Source organism: Myotis myotis, unplaced genomic scaffold (genome assembly GCF_014108235.1).
Source record: "Myotis myotis isolate mMyoMyo1 unplaced genomic scaffold, mMyoMyo1.p scaffold_m19_p_7, whole genome shotgun sequence".
Classification (NCBI taxonomy): domain Eukaryota; kingdom Metazoa; phylum Chordata; class Mammalia; order Chiroptera; family Vespertilionidae; genus Myotis; species Myotis myotis.
The window spans coordinates 8,711,407-8,734,504 of NW_023416379.1; the positions used below are offsets into that span (position 1 = coordinate 8,711,407).

Consider the following 23,098-nt stretch of genomic DNA (forward strand, 5'->3'; position numbering starts at 1 on the left):
GCCTTGCTCCAACTCTCCCCTCCCGCTGTGCCTTGAAGTTTAACTCGGAATTCTTCACTGTCCTGGGGTTAGAACTGAGTAAAAGGAGATATTTCCACTGACCTGGGAATTCTCGCTCACACTTCATTTGCCATGGCCTCACCAAAAGGACTTCAGACTATTTCTTACACACGTATAGCTACCTGGCCCACCCATGCTCAGAAGATTCGAGCATCTTCTTATCTCACTGACTGCTGGGCATCTCCTTTTTCACACCTTGATTTCTTTTTGTTTGTTTGTTTGTTTTCTAATCCTCATCGAAGGATATTTTTCCATTGATTTTTAGAGAGAGTGGAAGAGAGAGAGGGAAAGACAGAGAGAAATATCGATGTGAGAGAAACACATCAATTGGTTTCCTCCTGTAAGTACCCCAACCAGGGCCTGGGCCGGGGAGGAGCCTGCAACCAAGGTGCGTGCCCTTGACCGGAATCAAGCCTGGGACCCTATGGTCCACAGGCCAATGCTCTAACCACTGGGAAACACCAGCTAGGGCTCACACCTTGATTTCTTTACAAACCCCCTGTGTCCATGCAGTGGAGATCCCCCATGATACACCCCCTCCCTGCTAGCCCATAGGTAGCCATGCATCCTGGCCCCTCATGTAAGACACTGTTTCCCAAGCCATCATGGCTAAGGTCAGGTTCTCCTGCTCGCGGCTCAGCCAAGCCAACGTGCTGCCAACGCGAGGTAAGAGGAGTGCAGATCGGTTTAATGTTTTACCTAGGGAGGAGTTGTACTTTTCTTCTAAGTCATTTACACTTTGGGAAGCATTACAGAGAAGCATTTTTTTGAAACTATTTTCTGAAATCCAATAATGCCACAAACTAAGAGAATTCCCCCAAAACAACCAAGAAACGTGTTATTTCTGTAGCACTAACTATATTGCATAGAAAAGCTACCTAATCTGAGGCCCAGGCCTTTGACTAGATTTGACTCCTGAATTTTCTCCTCATGCAGAATTGTTATATTGTAATATTCAGTTGTAATATTTCCCCTTGTGCTCCAATTGCCTATCTTTTCAGATAATAGAATGAACAGCTAGGTCTTTCTGTGTTTACTTTAAAGCTAGATCCTGAATTGTAATAAATAATGATGGCAAAAATAAACATGCAAATTCTACAGTGGCATGTTCCCTTTCCTGGTAGGAAAAGATAGGCGGGCATCTGTATACTAGCTGGAGGGGGAAGCCATAAAAGATAACCTTCAGGCCCCCAAAATAAAAACACATAAAAAAACAAACAAAAAACAAACAAAAAAAAAACAAAACAAAAAAAAACCTGAAAAAGAAAAGAGAAACCATTAACAGTGAGGCAACATAGTTAGGGCTGCCAGACTTAACCAATAAAAATACAGATACCCAGTTAAATTGAACTTCAGATAAACAACAAAGAATTTTTTTTAGTATTATATCACATGGGACATACTGGTACTAAAAAAAATGCTTTGCTTTTTACCTGAAATTCAAATTTGCCTGGGCATCCTATATTTTACTGGGCAATCTGAAACATGGTGCCTTTAAGAGAAGGCTCCGAGATACCTCGGCCAGCAGAGATCTCCGAGTTGAGCTCAGGACAGTGGGGAAGGTTAATGATTACAAGCTTCACCATGTTTTTCTCGTCAAGAGATAAAAGTCTGTATTGGACAGAAGTAGGCAATTTCGAAGGTGCGTGAACTCTTGGGCCAAGGCGAGATCACATTAAACACCCATTTACTGAAATTACCTGGGTGTTTAAAGACAAACGCACCTTCTGATTCACACCGTTTAGGTCCCGGGTAAGTAAGTACTAGCTGGCACAGTGCCAGGAGGCCTGTGGCTTTAACTGGTCTTTTTTACTTTCTGCCTTCCTGCTGTGGCTCTCCTTCCTGTAGATCCAATTAGAAAGTTTTAGCCTAAACTCTGAGATGGTTAAAATGATCATCTTCCAAGGAGAAATATTGACTTAGAAAAACCTGCCATTGACTTAATCATCCTGTCTGTGTTTTTGCACCACCTGCCTTGCCTGCAAAGTGCCTGCAAAGTGCCACCAGGATGCAGAAGGTAGGGCTAAAGCCTCTTACAACATCCCCGTGGTTATTACAATGTTATCGACTATGTTTCCTCTGCTGTCCTTCACATCCCCACGACTATTATAACTGTGTATGGTGCCAGGTGGGAACTGGAAATACCAGGCGGAACACTTTGTAAAGCATAGGGTTGTCTAACGCTATGCTATACCCCTGGAACTAATACAAAATAATATAGAATGTAAACCATCATTTTTTAAAAATTAAAAAAATAATAATAAATACATGGTGGGGTAAAAGTAGGTTTACACCTGTTCATATGGAAAATAATAATTTGATACAATAATTAATAAATAATATACTACAATAATTAATAAATAATAATAAAGAATAAACTGTTTCGGGTACTCACAACTATAAACCTACTTTGCCCCACCCTGTAAATAAATAAAAGTAATGGCAAGAAGGGAAAAAAATCATTATGGTAGTTGTTTCCACCTTCTTAGTGGAAGTCATTTTTCTGAGAGGATATTGATATCATTGTTGCCACCAGAAGGAAATACATTTTGGGCTACAATTTTTGCTAAGAGAGAAAATAAGTGGGAAGGCCACTTCAAGAAGTCTATACTAAGTTCTACCACCTCAATTGTTTTTCTTTCACACATATAAAAGTCATAGAATGCTAACAAAAGCATGTTACATTCCTACATGCTCTCCTTGTGTTGCAAACTATAAAGTTATTACTACCTCCTTTTCATTGTCAATTTAATATTTTGACAATTCTAACAGTTCTTTAACTCATTAGTAAAAATGAAAGTGAAAAAAATATTATAGTTTTAATTTTAAATCTTATCCTGATAAATATAAATTTCTACAGAAGAAATGGTGTCAAATCAACTTGGCTTAGTACAATTATTACCCATCAGCCATGTCCTGATTTAATACATTTATCAGGAACATTAATTATATTTATGACATATGGTTCCATTAATTGCCATTCTTATTAAACTTACATTTCATTTCCTGGAACAATATTAAACTACAAGAGGAAAAAATTAATAGTAAACAGTATATAACCAACATAATTAGCCTCAGCGAAGACACATGTTTTTCAACTTAAGGCCATGTTACAAAAAAGTGTCTACTGTAACCTGGCTGCTGGATCAAGCACAGATTGAATTATATTTTTTTAATTTTGCCAATACTAAGGTGAAATATCTATTATGAAATCATGCAAGTTCCATTTTCACATTGGAAATTGTGGAATAAAAATAGCACCTAACTGCTTTAGAAATCTAAATTAGTCCTCATAAGTCTCAAGAATAATCTGGTAAAGTAATTCCTAACTTTAAGCCCTGGAAACAGAAAATAAGAAAAACAAGAAAGGAAATCTTTAATCACAAAGGAAACCAGATATAGTTATTAGAACTGAAAGAAAACAATGTAAGTGGTATAAGAATTAAGTTTCCACTAGATCCTTAAAACTGAAGTGGCACACCAAGGTAAAAAAAAATTCACAGGGACCATATGCCAATTAAACAGATGGCCTATCTAGACAGGCATGGCCAGTGCATTCACTTTGGCCATCACTATAATTTTATAGTGATCAGCATCAAGCATCATCCCTTTATCCGACTTTGCTTGAGCTTTAGGTCCACATACCAGAACTACAGCAATGAGTCCAGCATGGCCTCTATGTCCTCAGTGAATAGAGGCTGGTCATGCCTCCATCTGTTAAGTGCGGAGTAGTGGGCTGGAGGCAGACAAGGTTCTAGTCCTGCCTCTGCCTGCCCTTCCTGGGAAACCATGAGCAAGTCCCTTCACCTCTCTAGACTTGTGTTGCTTCATTTGGAAAATACAGAGATCGGAGCACACCATGCCTAAGGTCTCTCCTAGATTTAAAATACTGTGATTTTATTACTTTTTTCTGAAAAAAAAGGGGGAGGGGGTGAACCAAAATTACACTATAATTCTGTCCAGATTTAAAATTCTTGGGTGGGTTTCACATGCATAAGGATGCTATCAGGAAGTCTTTGTAGGATTTTATTTAATGGCTCATTCTGATATTAGAAGGGAAAACATCCCCCCTACTTAATGGAAAATTGTTTAAACATGCTTTTAGCAAGCATCTTAAAAATAGCCATTTTCCATAAAACTAAAAGAAGTAGCCTCGGGACATAGCCTAAGATTAAATCATTGTCACAACTGGCTCTCATCAATAATAAATCAACAACAATTGCGGTCATGGATGCAGAGAAAAGGAAACCCTCTGGTACTGTTGGTGGGAATGCAGAATGGAAAACAGTATGAAGATTCCTCAAAAATAAAAACTGGAACTTCCTATGACCCAGTGATTCCACTTCTGGGAATATATCTTAAGAAACCCAAAATACTAGTTCGAAAGAATATGTGCACCCTATGTTCATTGCAGCATTATTTACAATGGCCAAGATATGAAAGCAACCCAAGTGCCCATCAATAGACAAGTGGGTAAAATGCTGTGGTACATATATTACAATGGAAGATTACTTGGCCATAAAAAAAAAAAAAAAATGAAATCTTACCATCTGCGACAACATTGACGGATTTAGAGGGCATTATACTAAGTGAAATTAGTCAGTTAGAGAAAGACAGGTACCATATGATTTCATGTATATGTGAAATCTAAAGAACAATATAAACAAAGCAAACAGAAACAGACTCATCGATACAGAAAACAGACTGATGATTGCTAGAGGGGAGGAGGCTTGGGGGACTGGGTGAAAAAGATAAAGGAATTGGAAAGTACAGACTGATAGTTACAAAGTCATCATGGGGTTATAAAGTAGAGCACAGGAACTCTCTCTCTCTATATATATAAAAGGCTAATATGCAAAGTGTCCCCTTGGGAGTTTGAGACCGGGAGTTCGATCGCTCGCTAGGACGTACGCTGACCACCAGGGGGCGGCGTAGAATGAAGGAAGGCCCTGGCCAGCAGCCAGGGAAGGAAGGCCCAGGCTGGCAGCCGAAAGGCCCTGATCGACCCTGGTCGCCAACCAGGCCTAGGGACCCTGACCACGCACAAATTTAGCACACCAGGCCTCTAGTACAATCAATAATATTGCAATAACTATGTATGGTGGGTAATGAAAATATTGGGGAGGAACACTTTGTAAGGTATATGATTGTCTAACCACTATGCTGTACACCTGAAACAAATACAAAATAATATTGAATGTAAATTGTAATTTTAAAATTTTTAATTAAAAAAGTAATAAATCATTGTCACAATGGAATATAAAGATATCACAAGGAATTAACACACCAACTGCTGAGTAAGTCTATCAGTGACATATGACATCCCACCAGTTTTCTTGCATAATTAGTGGGTTAGAACTTGAGCTCCAGAGTCAACTTCTAGATTTAGAATCCCCAGTCCTCCATTATTAGCTGTGTGACCTTGGACAAGTCACTTCCCCTCTCTCAGTTTTAGTTTCTTCTCCAATAAAATGAGAATAATAACAGTGCCAGCCTCTTATGGTTGGTGTCAGGATTCAGCAAGATGATCATTTAAGGCTTTCAGCACAGTGCCTTGTGCACTATATTCAAAAAAATACTAACAATTGCTATTATCAAGTTATTTCTCTGATTCTTAGCCATTTGCCCTTATTTTGTTAATTCAACAATGTAGCTGTATAAATTACTAAACATTTATTCTGACCAAAGAACTGGACTGGAACTGTAGGGAGTACCAGGGACTAAAAGTCACCCTCTCTTCACCCCCCCCTTGCCTTGCCCTTCCTTGCCTGGTCAACTCCTTCCATAAAACCATTTTGGACCTCGGCATCCGTAGATGGGGGCCTGTTCTTCCTCTGTGTCCCTAGTGGTCCCTCCTTTATCACAATTCTTATGACAAGTGTATGACAAGTCTATTCACTTGACATCTCCCTCATTAGACTATGAGTGACTTCACGATAGATGAAGTGTCTCATCTCTGTATATACAATGCAAGTCAGTACATGATTCAATAAAGTGTGCTGAGTGAATGAATAGATATATTAATTAATAAAAATCTATTAAATTAATATATACAATTAATAAAATCTATTAAACAGATGAGGGAGACAAATCTACCTACAACCATAATGAAAGGCTTTCTGTGGTGATTTCCGTGGTAGAGGTGGCATTTGAGTTGAGCCTTGACTTCTTGGTAGAATCAGCATAACAGAGATGGGAATAAATGGTACATGTTAGGGATGAAAGTAACTATGAATAGCAGAAGTGGGAAAGTGCCATTTAAGTATGGTTTGAACAAAAGCTTCATGGAGTGACGGGAGGAGTTCAGCTGGAATTAAATGCCACACTATGGAATGTGCATTTGACCTATGACTAGTGAGAAGCCACTGCAGGCTTCTTTAAAAAGCAGAGGAAAGGACCAGCTCAAACATACACTCTGGTATGTCAACTATGCTCTGGGAGGAAACCGAAAAATTCAAGTCTGAAAGCTCACAAACCGAAAACCCAGTAAGGAACCGATTGCAGCAATAATAGGGAGTTGGCCATGTGTAGAGAAAGGAGAGAATAGCAGGAGAGATATCTGAGAAGAAACTTCTTGTCTGTGTTAAGACGTGCTAGAAAATGACTAGTATTGCATCTCTGTGAACGACAGTGTTCAACATGAAAACTCTAGAACCTGTGACTGCTTCTACAGATTCCCTGATGACTCTGCTAGCTATTCCCTCGTGTCAAACACAGACTTCTTAGAAGACGCTTGGATTCTGCCTAGAAAAGCAACTTTGGTTTCATCAATCACAATTGCTGAGCATCAGAAACAAAGAACAAAGAACAAAGAGCCCTGGGCCGGTGAGTTGATAGTCCCCTTGTGTGGGGCCTGGAACCTGGATGTGAAGTGCTGCGAGCATTGGAGGAGACCCATGTTCACGTCTTCCTCGAGAAGTTGCTTTTATACGTTTCTAAAACTTCAAAGACTTGCTTTTAGCTGCTGATTCTGGGCAGAGTCACATGAGGAAAAGAGCAGCCTTGAGAACTGAGCAATGTGGGAAAGCCTCACCAAACCCTGCCCTGGGCTCGGGGGCCAAGGCGGGGTGCCTGCATGCCTGCTTCCCTTATCAATAAGTGAGTCTTCTAAAATGCAAAATGGGGCAGGATAAATAAAAACAGAACACATTCTATTGGCGGACAGAATTGTGCAAATACTTCAGGATGGAATGAGGCACACAAGGAGAGCTTTAAGTCAGTCCTCCATATAGAAGACCTCAAGGAACTTCCCAAGCACACAACTGGAAATTCTGTGCAACCAATCAAGTGTACTGATATTTAAGATTTTAAAGTTTCATACACAATAATAGAGTCTGGCATGTGGCCACGCTCTGAAAAACTAAAGGAAAGAGAAGCCTGTTGGAGGCGAGTTCGAGAGCTTCCATTACCAGCAATTATCTAAACACATAACGAAAACCTAAACCATGCAAGCTGATTGGCCGTGGTGCCTATTGGCAGCGTGTTTCAGGTTGTCTCCTAATTTCATCTTCATATTCTATGGCAAAGTCTGCAGTCTCATATTCTTCTTCAATGTGTCTGCTTTGTATCTAGTCAATATCCATTGTAACTCCCTCCTTCAAATCTTATATTGGAAAGATGAGTAGAAAGCAATGGTACTGTCATCTTTCCCCCTCAGTACGCCTTTTACCCTCTGATTCTGATCCCCAAGTGGCTCAATAAAATGAAGACTTGCAGTCAGGCAGATCTAGGCTTGAACACTCCTATTCAGGGTAAAAGCACAGCCAAACCCTGAGCACCCTCTCAGACCTCTCCAAACTGCACAACCTCATCTTTAAAAATGAGATACATGGTTGGAGGGAGATTAATTATGACCCCACTTAGAGAAATGCTGTCAGGCTGCAAATCAGGGGGCTGCCCAGGAGAAATAGCCCAAGGAGTTTTTTGCTTTGTTTTGTTTTTCTAAATTGCTATTCCCACTGCAACCCCAGAGCAATTATCAGAACCACTCAGATGTGGCCCAGGTCCCAGTAGTTTTTCAATCATCTGGATGATTCTGAAATCATCCTTGATTTTACTGTGCAGCCAACGTTGAAAATTCATCGTTGTAGAAGCGCTATGATTGTTAGCTTTCGTCCCTCATCCTTCCCCAGTTCCTTTTCCTCAAAGTACACAGAAGTTCCCTCTTTGCCCTCCGCACATCCTACCGGCTTTATAAACTGCTACGTCAGTTTCAACAACTTCCCTCTCTGGGATCACTTCAGGCCACAGTCCTTAATGCCCCTTCCTCCTTGTATTGATTGATTTTTTTCCTTATTTGGAGTTTATGACAGCTGCTTTGTTTTTGGTTTTCTAGCATAATACCTCGCATATATTAAGCATTTCAAGAAATAGTAGCTCCCTGCTTTCTTTAGGAAAAGCTTAACTTCTAATCACAATAGGATATTAGGGTTTGTCTCTTGAAGGCAAACTAAGCAAACATAGGGAAATTCCAAATGTTCCAGATTCATATCCACCTTCTTCGATGGGTGGTTGCCAATTCCTGTCAGAAGAAGTAATGACAAAATGATGACTGCTATGCCCTGGGCATGTTTTCAGCTCTTGACAACTATAAACTTCTTTAATCCTCACAACAACCAAAAGATGCGGGCCCTATTTGGATTGACATTTTACAGACGAGTAAACTGAGGCACATTGAGCCAGAGATCACAAGTAGTCAGGAGTCACCCAGAAACCTAAGCTGCGTGGCTTCCCGGCCCGTGCTTTAATCACCTGTCATAAACATCAGTTCTCACGGTTGGCGGTAGTTATGTTCTATAAAGTGGTCACAAATACTGAATTAGTGAATGCAGGACCGTTGCCCCTAGGAGAAATACAGTGTTCAAAGGCTCCGGTCATAACGTTTTCATCACCAATCAATGCATGGCCTTGCTGTGTGTGATTCTGTTTAAAGACACCTTACTTAACATACATTGTTGATTCATGAACATTGAACTCATGGCCAACAGCACTCATGTGTGAATGAAGCTGACCTAACACTTGTGTTTTCTCAATGAGACACATCACAGCCTTCCTGTGCTTAGAAATACTGGACAGCACTTCAGGGCTATACTTGGAGGTCATTTTTGAACAGCAAAATCACCAACAAAAAGCACAAGATAATTTTTTTTTGTAAGTGGCACTAACTAGACCTCGAACCGGACACTTGTTTACAGTAGGAGCTGAAACCAGAAGGCAGAGCGTCACCTCGTTTGACCTCAGCTGGGGACCGGCATGCCGGCCGATGACTCAGATTTTTCACCACTCTGTGCATGTCAGCGAATGACCCAGAAAGTGTCATGAATATTGATTTGGGGGTTGCAAATACATTTTAGACAGTAGGCAAATTTGTAAGTACAGAATCCGGAAATAATGGGGGTGAGCTGGACTTGGAATGTCCTGGGGAATCCTTTCTCTTTTTAGGAAGGAAGCGGGGATTCACAGAGTCCCCACGTTCTTACAATCACAGCTGACGATCCCTCCTGAATGGCCTCTCTCCCAGCCAGGAGACCAGAGCGGATCACTGTAACTGTGCTCCCTGCCCACCTCAGCAGCCAGTCACCCAACTCCCAGCCCCTCCAGACGTGCACGTGCCGTGCACTTTGCTGAGGGCGGAGAGAAGCGCAGCACCGAGAGTGATGGTCTCTGGACCACTGCTCAGGGCCCCCCTCTCAGAAACCAAAAAGGCCTCCCACCGCCCCACACATTCTCTTCAGACAACTGAAGGAAATCACTTCTCAATGCAACTAAATTGCCTCTTGTACTCAAATTGGAATGTAGATCCTTTCTCGCTGAATTGCTTGAAATATCCCAACAGAAATAAACCCAAGCATTTGTAAGGTCTTCAAACAACAAAAGCAGAAGTCAAAGTTAGCATATGGGACCCTTAAGGACTCTCGAAATCAGTTATGCTGATAACAGTGTTGCTTTACAAAAGCTTTACAAAAGGAATAACACCACTTCACATACCTTCATGAAATAAGTTAAACAGATCACGGGCACACCTACAACATTTCAAAAATGAGTGGTTTTGTTAGCAGAGGGGGGAATTATCGTCGGCTTTATGTGCCGTGGGCAAGTTCTCATGGACCTGAAACCCAGGAGACAGCAGCCAAGAAAGCACTTGATCTCCACACCAAATCCGCACGCGGAAGGATGAGGCCCTACCTCCCCATTCATGCGTAGCATTTCCTGGCTGCTAAATGCTAACACTGATACAGGAACTGCTTGGCATATAAAAATGCATTTTATGTCATCTATGCCATGGGTGAACTACACAATTTGGAACAAGGTAACCAAATGAATGAATGAATGAGATGTCAAAGCAACCCCACTAAGTGAAGATTTCTTTCTGATTTTGTGTGTGTATATGTGCGTGTGTATTTAATATTTTTATTGACTTCAGAAAGGACGGAGTGGGAGAGAGAGTTAGAAACATCAATGATGAGGGAGAATCATTGATGGGCTGCCTCCTGCACACCCCACACTGGGGATTGAGCCCGCACCTGGTAGATGCCCTGACCAGGAATCAAACCGTGACCTCCTGGCTCATAGGTCAATGCTCAACCAGTGAGCCACGCTGGCCAGGCTCTGATTTTGTTTGTTTTATGCTTCTATGCTTATGGAGGGGGGGAGGGGGGGCACCTCATTTTCTAAAACTTTCCATGTAGTTAATGCCACTCTAGAATGTTAAGGCATATTCTTATACCACTGGCTTACCAGTGCTGGTTAGGCAATCTATTGAGTCCTATTTCAAATTTCATTAAAATAAAATAAAAAAATAAACCAGAAAAGGTGGAAGGAAAAAACTAGGAATATACAGATGGAGTGTGAAAGAAAGAAAGAAAGAAAGAAAGAAAGAAAGAAAGAAAGAAAGAAAGAAAGAAAGAAAGAAAGAAAGAAAGAAAGAAAGCTTAATACAGAAAACGAGGCCTAACAGAGTGTAAAGGGTCTTAGAAAAAATCCAGAACCTTTATGTCAGAAAGTGAGTCCAGCTGCCTAGAAAGCTGCTCAGAAGGCAGTGCCTGGCGCGCACACACATGGCTGCAGGGCCCTGCGCACGCTGCACACCGCTGCTTGGGCAGAGGCGAATGAGCCTGGCCAGCCAGGCAATGCAGGCTGGGTTGCAACCAGGGAATGGGGGGGGGGGGGGGGGGGGGGGGACCTTTGAACCAGACAACCCTGCAGCTTCAGAGCCGGCAGTGAGAATCTGAGACTAAATGGCAAAGGCCTTCATTCTTCTTGTAGCTGACAACATTTGGAGATCTCTCAAAAAAAATAACCACATATGAGTGTATTGAGGGCTCGTTGATAAATGACCAGCCCTCAACGTGTCTTAATTAACTTTATTAACTTAAAGTGGACTATAATTTTCCCAAGTGTAATTCATAGGAGCTCCAGAAAGTAGAAAATGACCAGACCAGTAGCCTACTATCTCATTAAAGACAACACTTTTGATGAAAGTAGAGGATGTTATAAAAGCAAACTGAGGATACAATTTATCCCTCTAAACAGTTCAGAGGAAAAATGAAAAGAACCCAGGCTTGTTTGGGTTTTTCTTTTTTAATTTTCTGTATAGCAATTAGAATTACTTATTCAATTTATGGTATAAAATTATTGATAATATCATTATTGAAACTTTTGACAATTTACTTAAATTATAACTTCACAAAAATGTGAAGTACACTAAAAGATTCTATTTCTGTACAGGATAAACTTCTCTGGCTATATAATAGGCATCCAGAAATCCTACCCACCAGCACTTCATTGCTGCCATCATCATCATCCCATCATCATCATCCCACTACCACCACTACCTCTACCACCATCATCATCATCACCCCATCATCACCATCATCCTCACCACCATCACCATCATCGATTCTACTGTCACACCTTCATGTCATTTATAAGTCTCAGGCATACCCTTCCTTATTTGACCTAGCTTCTTGAAAGTATTACTTTATTAAACTACATAAAATAATGTTGTTTGGGACCAAAATAGTTTCCTTTCTAATCTTCATATCTTCAATAGGGTCTAGGCATAATCACATAATTAAAAGCATTGTGGATTAAGGCAAAATTTCCCCCATAATTCTTACTACTATTCTCTACGGTACAGAATTTGGGGATTATGGTTTCTCCCTTCTGAAATCGAGAGTCTCCTAAAGGCGCTTCCCTTCACCCTTCGCCCACCTAAGTCCTCAGCTTTCAGAGGACGGGGTATGTTTCAGGGATGAAGTAGGGGACAGCTCAGGCACACTGTTTTTAAAATGATATTCTTCGGCAATTCACTGGCAGAGTTCAAAATATAAAATAAAACTCCTCGATGACTTTGGTGGAATGCCTCTTCTCTCTGAAATCTCTCACACTTTCACTTTGGGTGGCTGGTTTCAAGTGGCTGTGCTTGGGGGATTAGATAGCCTCTTTTTCTGGCCCATGCATTTTGGTTCTAAACAGTTGTGGCCACTATGTTTTCCGTTCTCCGGTAAGCAAGCGGGGACTTGGAATTAAACTCGATGGCTTACTTGCCTCTATCCACCCAACGTATCATGAGAAAGAAGGGAACGCAGCATGTTGCGCTCTCAACTGTGTTCCTAAAGTTACGTTAAAAATAATACTGCAGTCGCAGGCAGGCATTCGATGCATTGTTTTTGTACTGAGTATGCATTTTAGAAAAAAATACAATTAAAGCTCTTACATTTCCTTGTGCACAACTCTTTTCACATAATCAGGGTCTCGGCGTTTAAAAAATGTATCTATAAGAAAACTGTTCTTTTTAATTTTTTTATTTATTGATTTTAGAGAGAAAGGAAAGGAGAGGGAGAGAGAAACGTGTATTTGTTGTTCCACTTATCTATGCATTCATCGGTTGATTCTTGTGTGTGCCCTGACAGGGGATCAAGCCCGCAAGCAACCTTGGTGACTCGGATGATGCCTTTTTTTTTTTTAAAGGTGCACTACCTTTATTTACTTATTTTTAATCCTCACTTGAGGATATGTTTATTGATTTTTTTTAAGAGAGAGAGGAAGGGAAAGAGAGAGATAAATATCGATGTGAAAGAGAAACATCTATCGGTTGTCTCCTGTCTAGGGATCGAATCCCAACCTAGGTATGTGTCCTGACTGGGAATCGAACCTACAACCTTTTTGGTGTATGTGACAACACTCCAACCAACTGAGCTACCCAGCCAGGGCAAGATAAATATTCTTTATGATAGCCCTTGCTGCAAGCAAAGGTTGCAGATGGTGATGAAGATTTTACTTAAATTTGGCTGCCAAAGAAAATGATTTCATATTATCATCAATCTCTATTTGTAGTAAAGCTCCTGCCCACTTTCAGTCTAATCTTCCCTACTATCTTCTAGCTTACAAAAGTACAAGAACAATTATTAATGTGTGAACAAAATAATAAAATATTGAATGCATAGGCAGCTTATGTACCACTTTCACACATACTATCTCACTTGACAAAATTACCAATGTCTTATCATTAACAGAAAGTTTGACATCTTTATAGTTTTTCCTGATCTATTATTCCTGCCATTTCTTGCCCCTGTCTTTTATACCCTTAAAACAATTAGAAACCAAAATGCCAAACCTGAATATTCCCTGGATATGAACGTCATATCCTAAATATATTCACAAAAATAACCTAAGAACCCAAATTAACTGACTGTGAGGAAAAAAATTAGAATAAGTGCCAATTATCTTTCAGGAGCTTTCTACCGAACAGGTACAAGCCACATGGAGTAGGTGAAAATGAAATGGGGATTGAAGACATGATTCTGTTCTCAACCGAAAATACACTCATTCTCGAGGCAAAATGAGGCTCCTTGAACTATTCTTAGACCAACACAACATATCGGGTGAACAGTAACAATTTAAGTAAATGAAAAGAAGTAAGAAAAGAAAGGGTGCTAAAATATCACCGAAATAGAAGGATAGAATTATTGGAAACTTGAAAATTAGCCATTAAAATCTCTTCTTGGAGATGAGCCTTGTTCAAAGTTAAGAAATAGTTTTAAGTGATCACGAGTGGACAGACGAGTCATTCAAAGCATGCAGCCAGTGTAATAGTATACAAATTACCAAGGCACTGACTTTGATGCAAAGGGTTTGTGTAATTGTCAAGTAATTTGGAGCAGTGGGCATTATTTAGCCTTTAAGAATATTGAGTAATACAACTGAAATAAACATGGAACATTAAATGCCTCGTTAGAATTTTAACAATCATAGTGGATATGATTAAGTTTCATCTTTAGTTTGGTCCAACTTTCCTAAGTTGTTTGAACTCTGAAAAGAAACCCAGGATAAGATGTGTCCCCGTTGCCTTCATCATGAACTTGTAGGTCCGGCACATCTTGCCAAGGAAGTCGCAGCTTGCCTGTTTATAAATGTATTCCTCTTAATAACAATTGGCTGGGATACGTGACAATGTTTCTCACATTATTATATGCCCAGGGCAGTGCTAGCTGTCACATTGCTTCATACATAGATATGGCTGCATATTGTGGCCAATAGATGAAAGTAACCATAGCATCCTTATGCTAAGTAATGTGAACTTCATATAAATTCTCAAAAATAGTAAAGCTTAATCTAACTGATCTAAAGTCACCAACTAATTAATGGGGGCGATGGGGGGGGGGGGGGCGGGGGAGGCCAGAGATAAAATAAAGAGAATGAAAATAGCTTTTTGGTTTATGCAGATAAAACCACCAGGCACTTACCTAAATTTTTTGTTTTCTACTAAACATAACATTTTAGGCCAATAGCTTTCAAATTTCTTTGGCCTCAACCCACAGTAAGAAATACATTTTACATCGCAGTCGGCACACACAGCAGGTATAATTAAAACAATTTTCAGGAAACAAAACCCTACCAAATATTATGCACTCTGATATTTTCTATTATATTCTTTTCCATTTCATTCCCCCCAAAAAATAAGTTCTAGACTCACTAAACTGATGTCATGATTCTGTGGGTCATACATAACAAGTACTTTGAAAACACTGCCTTTGGCCCCCGAAACTTTTGATAACTACTGAAGAAAGTTAAAGGTCCCTAAAAGGATTTCTTCAATTCTTTTATTGTACCCTGTGTTATTCAAAGGGAAAAATATTAACTAATATTTTCAATAATATTAAATAAACACTTGCATAGACCTCTCTCTTCCTCCCTGGGTCATAAGAGGTAGAATTCAAACAAAAGCGGAAGGATGTTATGGGAAAGACACTACAAAGGAAAAATCACTCTAAAACTGAATTTCCACAAAGAATCCTACTTGCGTGAAATTTTTACTTTTTAAAAAAGTTCCTTGTCATTTTTTTTATAATACTCTAAAAGTATTTGAATATCATCTGTTGTGAAAAGTTTAAGATGGGGCACATTTAGGGATATTATTTGCCTCTGGGATGATGAACGATTTTGAATAAAATGTGATCCCCTTTTATTTGACCAAGCTCACTTTGTAATTATTAGCAAGGCAGTAAATAGTCCAAGGAGGAGCAGCCTCATTAGTGCCCATTGAAATGCGGCGGCATTAATTTGCAATAAAAGAACTGAAAATTAATGGAAAAGAAAATAGTTTCTGGAGTCCATCCTGAGGTTATGGAATTCACACCCTGAGCAGAGCCTTCCTTCGCATCAAGGGGTTTTAAAATGTGTGTGAATTAGATGTAATCGTTGTATTTTGTTCTAACACTTTTTTTTTATAAAGTGGGCAGAATAACTTCTTTTTCCCTTTTCATTTTAACCCTGAAATAAAACAAGGGAAAGGAGTCTGCAATCGGCTTTGTTAAAGTCTGGTTCTTTTTTAAGTTTTGAAAGTGTTGCCTGAAGTAGTAACTCAGGCTGGTCTTGTCTGGCTGTGAGGTGCTAGAACATCCTTGGGGGGTGGGGTGGGCAGGCCTGAAGGATAGGGGGTAAGTTCAGACACCCCAAAAACCTGCCCGCGGGATCTTCTGGGACCAATCTGCACCCTCCTCTGATTCTTCCGCTATCGATTTCTCTGGAGACAGAGCACTGAATGGAAAGTCCACAGCTTGCATGCAGAAGGCTCTGGGTGAGGGAGGAGGCGCACCTGACAGCCAGGGACAGTCAGGCACTGCCTAGCTCAGCACCAGCCACCACGTGGGCCCTGAGGCTTCCCAGCCCCATTCCAGGGCATCCCTGTCCTGTGGGGCCCTAGGCGCAGCCATTCGCCAGCAACACCCACCCAGCCCTTCCCTGGTCCATCAGGAAGAGAAGGGAGAAACTATCAAAGCGAAAATGGGAGGGAGGGGGGAGGAGGAATGTATATTCTCTACTAGAGGAAAACATAAGGACACAAAGCATTTGCTACTTGAGTCACAGGCGCGCCTGTGTGCCCTGAGCGCCTAGGCTTCTGCCACAGGGACGGAAAGGGGCAGCAGGGCCCCGCACTGGGCTTCTGGGGCCTTCTTTGCCCGGTGGGCCTGAAATACGCTTTCGCTGTCAGAGGGGTGTTTCAAAAACACGCCTGCTTCCAAATGGCATATTTCAGACTGACGGGCTGCCTTAGTCCCGGCTGCTCTGAGTCATAGTCCAGCAACCTGCTCCAACAGGACCCAGCTAGAGAACGCAGAACCCAGAAACTTAAGACCCATTCAACTCCTGCACTGCTCTCGAGGGTTCAGTTCATTCAAGCCCTGAACCCAGGGCCCGGGGGAGGACAGACAGACAGACGCTGCTAGGAATCGCTGCCCCCAAAACCACTATCATCATCATCATCATCATCATCATCATCATCATCATCATCATCATCTTTCCGATCCGAAATTCTAGATGAAAGGAACTTTTCCGAGCACATTAAAATGTTAAAATCATCATAAACAAATAAAAACGGAGCTCCCCTAGCCCCCGCCGCCTCCAGCCTGAAATACCACAGCAGGACATTGACGAGGGACTCAAAGCGCCCTGTGCTCCTTTGATTTGGGGTGCTCCCCCCACAGACGACTGCGGCTTTGTGAGGTTTCCACTATTTGTTTGGTTAGGAAGCACACGGGGTTTCGGATCTGACTCTCGGGCAGACCGTGGTGGGGTGGAGAAGGGGGAAAAAAAATTTTTTTAAGCAGCCAAGCTAGAGAACTTGACTCTGCAAAGCCAGATCCCCAAGGACGCCCAGGCGGGGCTGGCGCTAGCCCTCGGGCGGGTCCTGGGCTCCGCGGGCAGCAGGTTGCGCGGTGCCTGCCCGGCCCGCGGCTCCCCCCGCCCCGCCGGCTCCCTCGCTCCCTCCGCCTGGCGCGGCGGCCACCCCGCGGCTGGGCTCGGGTGCGGCGCTGGGGGCGCGGGTACCTGTAGAAGGCGGGAGGGCCGGCCTCGCGCACCGCGTAGCCGCTCGGCTCATTCTCCAGGTAGTAGGGCACCTGCTGGCCGTGCGGGTGCAGGAAGGGCGAGAGCTGCGGCGGCGGGTGCAGCAGCACCAGCGGGCTCGGCGACACGCTGTTGAGTGGCGGGTAGCCCCCCAGACCGTTGGCACCAAACGCCGCCGCCGCCTCGGACCCGGGGCCGTAGGCGAGACCCGACTGGCCGTAGATGGGCGCGGAGGCGGCGGCCGCGGCGTTGAAGTCGTAGGCGGCGCCCTCCGGGTAGCTGTAGACGGCGGGCTTGCCCCCGTCCACGTACACCTCGCCCAGCGGTCGCTCCAGAGGGATCTTGAGCTGCGGGCGGTTCAGGGACTCCAGTTCGTTCCCTTGGATCTGGTGCAGCAGGGCCATTCCGGACGCTTTGGTGTGGAGGGTCATGGTCATGGTCAGCGGCCGCGGGCAAGGTGCAGACCGGCTCCGCGCGCAGAGGGCTCAGCAGCCGGCGGGCCACCTGGAAGAAGAGCACAGCCCTCGGGTTAGAGGCGGGGGCGGCGCAGCGCATGTCCCGCCGCCGGGAGGAGAGCGCTGCCCGGCGCTGCCCGGAGCCCTGGGTCTCCCGATCCCCCCAGGCCAGACACCGGAGAGCAGCGAGCGCGCAGCCAACTTCCTGGCTCCCCGTCTTCAACTTTTAAGGACGGGTCTCCCGGGCTCATATGCATTACAAAGGGGCTGGACGCCGGCCAAGGACTGTTACCTTGCCCTGACATTGGCTGAAACATCACTCCAGGCGCAACTGGTTTTGGAGCGACCCCAAGGAGCAGCTTCCCTGAACTTGACTTGTTGCTGCTGGATGGGGGCTGGATTGTACTGCGGGGAGGAGAGGGGGGGCGGGGCGCTGAGGGATCGCCTAAAGGTGGCCCAGGGCAGACGGTGTTTCAAATGAGCTGGGAAGGCTAAGCCAGGGACAGGCTTTCTCTCATGTGCTGCCTTATGCGCCCGGTGCCAGACTCCAATCTATCTCTGTTTGTCTCTCTTACAGTTTGATTCGCTCTCCTCGTTGGCTGGAAATATGGAGTGTGTACATAGAATGACCCTGGGGAGGACCACTCTGTAACCGAGATAGGGAGATGGGATGGGGTGTGCGGCTGCGTGTGCAGCCAGCCACAGACATCTATATTTAGCAGCAGCTGCAGGGACAGATAGGCGGCATCTGGGGCGAGGGGGTGGGGGGTTGGGGGTGGGATGGAGATTCAAGGTGTTCATCTGGAGAGAGCTGTATCTTTCCATCAGGAGAATGCTGAGGAACCTCAGTTTCCTCATGAAAAATTCTCCCCAAGTGGCCCCTTCCAGCCACAACTTCCTGTGATTCTCCCAGCCGGACTTGTAAGTTTGGGTTGGGCCACAGTCTTGTATTTGCTCCCAATAGGAATTCTCATGTGTAGGAAGATGTACAAAAACTCAAGATAGGCCCACTTGAGTGTTGGTGCCTTCCACAGGTTATGCAAGTAAAACTTCAGAAAACTGAAGGTGAAATGTGACCTTTTTGTACGAAAGGTAACCTCAGGTCATTCACTGCATCTTTGGCAATTTTGTCACACTGTCGGTCTAACTGACAAATTTTAAAATGCAAGGATACATTTCTGTTCTTTAATCCTACAATTGGACCTCCTCAGCTCACATGGGCTAGGACATGCAGAATCAAATACCCAGAAGGAAAAAAAAAAAAAAGTAGTGAAAAGTTTTGAACTGAATTAAAAGCTAAGCACACCATATACATATATACATATATATGTATATATATATATATATATATATATGATATTGTGCACCCATAATCTTGGATAGTTTATACTTTTATACACTTGGATAGTTTATACTTTTGCCCTAGCCTAGTAGACTGATACAACTATTAATACTTTGCTTTAATTGCCATCCCAAACACTCAACATAGTACCTAACAAAATATTCGCGGCATATCTTATGAATGTCAAGGTTGCTGTTACTAATAGTAATATTTTTGGATAGCTGTATACTAATAAGTGCACATTTTACATAATTCTTATAAGAACAGACAGATCATGTGAAGACAATATGCAGAAATAGCTGATTTAATATGAAGCCAAAATTGAACTTGGCATCAATAACTATAGATTGTAAGCAAAGAAAGGGTTAAAACCACATTAGGTGAATCACAGATATTTCTCTTTATGGCCAGCAACCATTACTTTCCAAAGCAATTTTTTCTTCGCAGATGATCTCGTTTCCGTAAATCACACTTTCAATTTTCAAATGTCTTTTTTAAACCCGTGCAAAAGCGCTTCGGAGGGCTCTTTACAAACCCGAACCTGCCAAATTCTATAGACATCACACAAAGAATCCTCCAAGTCCTGGAAGCAAAAGGAGACGCACACACAAAACCCACGGCAAACAGCAGACCCACGTCTCCCTGCTAGGACACAGCCGCTGGCCAGAAAGGTAAGTTGCTTTCTCAAAATGCTAAAGCTGAGAAGAGAGAAATCAAAACAGTCCTACCCTGCTGGATCAAGAGCGTCTTCCCAGAAAGGTTCCATGGGCTCGCAGAAGTCAAGAGCTGAGGACAGTGAGCGTGGAGGGAGGAATGTGCCCGCGTGTGCGTGTGGCTCCGTGTGTGAGCGAGGCAGAGCGTGTGTGGATGTGTTTGTGTGTGGAATGGCAGGGATTCGGGAAGCAGCCAGTAGGCAGGGCACTTGGCAGCCCCTCCCGGCAGACACAGGAGTGGGGCTGCTGCACAGAGCTGGCTGGATGAATGGCAGCGAGCACTGGGGAGAAGCCTGCTGTCTGCTCACAGAGAGCAGGGGGTGGCACAGCCCTGCATTCTTGGGGGGGCAGCAACACTCCAGCCCCCTTTGCTCCTTATCCTCGGAGCCTGGAAAGTGACCCAGGTTTCCACTGCCATCCTCAGCAAGAGAGAAAACAGGCTTGCTGTAAATCATAGGCTTACGGCTAAAATAGAATGCCCGTCAAAAGTGTATGGATATCAAGTTTACAAAATGTGACACGGGCGGTTTTTCCTAAGGAATATAATTTAACGATAAAGGCCTCGGCGGTACACTTGGATCAAGTGCCTTGCTGGCCCCAGCCCCCGAGTCTCTGAACGGACACGCCATTGCCATGCCTCCGATGGCACCAGGAAACCAGACTTTGGAATAAACGTTTTGGCAATCTAGGGATGTGTTTCCAGCTGAAATGTAACACTCCACCTCGTTAACCAAACCCGCAAACCTTCCCACGAATAGCTCAGTTGATGGTGTTCTGTAAACATAGGAAAAAGATATATTAAAAGCTGGGGTCTGAAGATAAGACAAAGGTGGGCACCTTCATTTCACACTGACTGTAGGCTTTGTGATTGCACTGGCATTGATCATGGGGAGGGGAATCTCGCCTTCCCTGGTGGTGCCCACATGGATCTAGCCGATCCTCAACTTGTCTCTTGACCCTGGAACAAAGACCCAACAAGAAGGTGTGTCCAGTGTGCCTTTGCCCGGGGTCCCAGGACACATGACTCCTAATGGAGATTTGGTTGCCAGGCATTAGTCATTGCCTTGGGTATTAAATGACTAATCACAGTGCCAGCAGGGGCCAGTCTCTGGCCCTGGGACCCTACGCAGTTCCAGAGAGATTTATGAGTGGCTCTTGAGACCAGTACAAAGAAACAAGCAAAAAGCTATATTTTAAAAGTTACAAAAATGTTAGTGATGTCATATTGCAAATATACATATAATTTCCTGCTTTGAAAGACCTAAGGTATTGCGATGGTAGAGCACAGAAGACCTACCTCCCTCCTCAGTCCACACTACAGACAAATACTGAACAGAAAGGCAGTTACTCGTTGTAGGTGACAGTGGCCGCCCATGCTCAAGGTCAATCCAAATAAACAAGAATGTGCAAGGAAGGGAGGAGAGGGAAGGAAAGGGAAGAGAGCAAATGAAAGAAGGAAGGAAAGAGAAAAAAAGAAGGAAGGAGAGAAGGAGAAGCACCAAATATTCTCCTGAAACATAGAAAGGACAAAAAGCCTGTTTTCTTTTTACAGAACTTTGAGTATTTTGAGACTAACAAAATTAATCCAATAAAGGCAGTTTTCTTGACATTTTCTCTTTCCTCTTCTTGGTAAGATTTGTCCCTCAGGTTTGGTGACAGTGGGGGCGAGGGGGAATCCTGCACCTTACCAGTTTTCTTCTAGTGCTTCTGGCATCAGTCTCTCGGCCTGGCTCCCAGCTCTTTCCTGGCTTCCTTCTCTGCACTGTCATACCGATATGCTCATTCCTGCCTCGACCTAACAGTACCCACAGGTGAAGAAAGGTCAAGTCTACTTCTCTAGCTCCTCCGCCGAATGTATCTCCAGGCCCACTTTCCTCGTGGTCTCCTATGCATTGCCGGCTTGTTCAAAATATGATTCACCCTTCCCCACCCACCCCCCCAAACACGGTGTTCCTCTCAACAAACCCGGCCTGTGAACAGCATCTGTGTCCCTGAAGTCGCCCAGGTTAGAGTCTCACAGTCTTCTTTGAGGGCGTCCCAATTCCTGAGCATTCTAGCTTTGCCACCTGTCCTTTTTTCTGCCTCTTCTATCACCCTCCTTCCGGTTCTCATGGTCCTCTTCCCAGGGGGAAGAGCCTCCTAGAGACCTCTGCCTCTTCCCTCCCACACCCCCCCTGCCCCCCACCCCCCACGCCTTCCTAGATCCAGCTGCCTTTCATTTCCTTGTTTTTTTCTGCTTCAGAATCCATCTTCTTCGACCTGCTCCACCCTTGACCCAGATCATACTTCCCCAGGAGTCGGGGCCCCCTTTCTTTCCATGAATGTGTCCTGTCTAGTGTATCTGCTCCATGTGTAGTTTGTCTTCCGACCAAATGAACACTTGAGACTCCCAGCACTCGGTGCTTTGCTGGTGACATTCTCTCTGCCTCTGTCCCCCACTTTGTTGGCTGTCAGGGGAAAGCATACCATTTTTGAAGTTCTAGCCAAAATGCCACCTCATCTATAATGCCTTTCTTATTCACACGGAATTTCCTCTCTTCCGAACTCCCATGGAATTTCTCATGCATGTATTACATTCTTCCTTGAATTATTTATTATTATACAGGGTGGGGCAAAAGTACATGAACCATTGTGAGTATGCGAAACAGCTTATTCTTGCATTATTAATTATTTGTTAATTGCTGTATTATTGTCCATACAAGCAACTGTAAACCTACTTTTGCCCAGCCCTACATTTGTCACCCTGCACCATCCTGCTCAGAAGCTCCCTGAGAACAGGGCGTGCAGAGAATGACTTGAGGATTCTTTGAGTGCCTAACGCTGTGCCCGGTCATATTAGGTCATTCAAGATTAGCTCATGCATTAATCCAAATACTTAAAAAGAATAAAATAATATTACATCTATCTGCATAACCATCTCCAAAAGCTAGGTTTCCATGTAATGTTCTACCATTCTCAAAATTGTTTTTTTCTCAAAGATTATCTTTGTATCCTCATAATAATGCAGGCCATAAAGTCAAAATTCAAATTCATGCAATCTCGAGGATTAAGTCTGCAATTCTTGGCAGTGTGGTTGACAAGAGAGCCCTGAATTTTTAGCTCAGAACCAGATAATACTATGACCAAACATAGTTTCTGCTCTAGCTCCATTAAAAGCTTTTTACATTTCCAAAAACATT

The 23,098-nt window shown here is 43.4% G+C and overlaps 1 protein-coding gene across 3 annotated transcripts in view; it reads right to left on the bottom strand.

Moving 5' to 3' along the window:
• The window catches only part of ESR1 (estrogen receptor 1), a 304,587-nt gene that overhangs the window by 197,117 nt on the left and 84,372 nt on the right, over positions 1–23,098 (bottom strand). The window contains exons 1-2 of one of the 3 annotated variants that reach the window (XM_036317794.1): positions 19,935–20,067; positions 17,392–17,913 (exon numbers count right to left, since the gene is read on the bottom strand). In XM_036317794.1, coding sequence (XP_036173687.1) covers positions 17,392–17,846 — 455 coding nt within the window. In that variant the 5' untranslated portion in view covers positions 17,847–17,913; positions 19,935–20,067. Of the gene's footprint in view, positions 1–17,391; positions 17,914–18,156; positions 18,268–19,934; positions 20,068–23,098 lie in introns of those variants that run through there. The other 2 variants (XM_036317795.1, XM_036317796.1) reach the window with 2 other exon arrangements.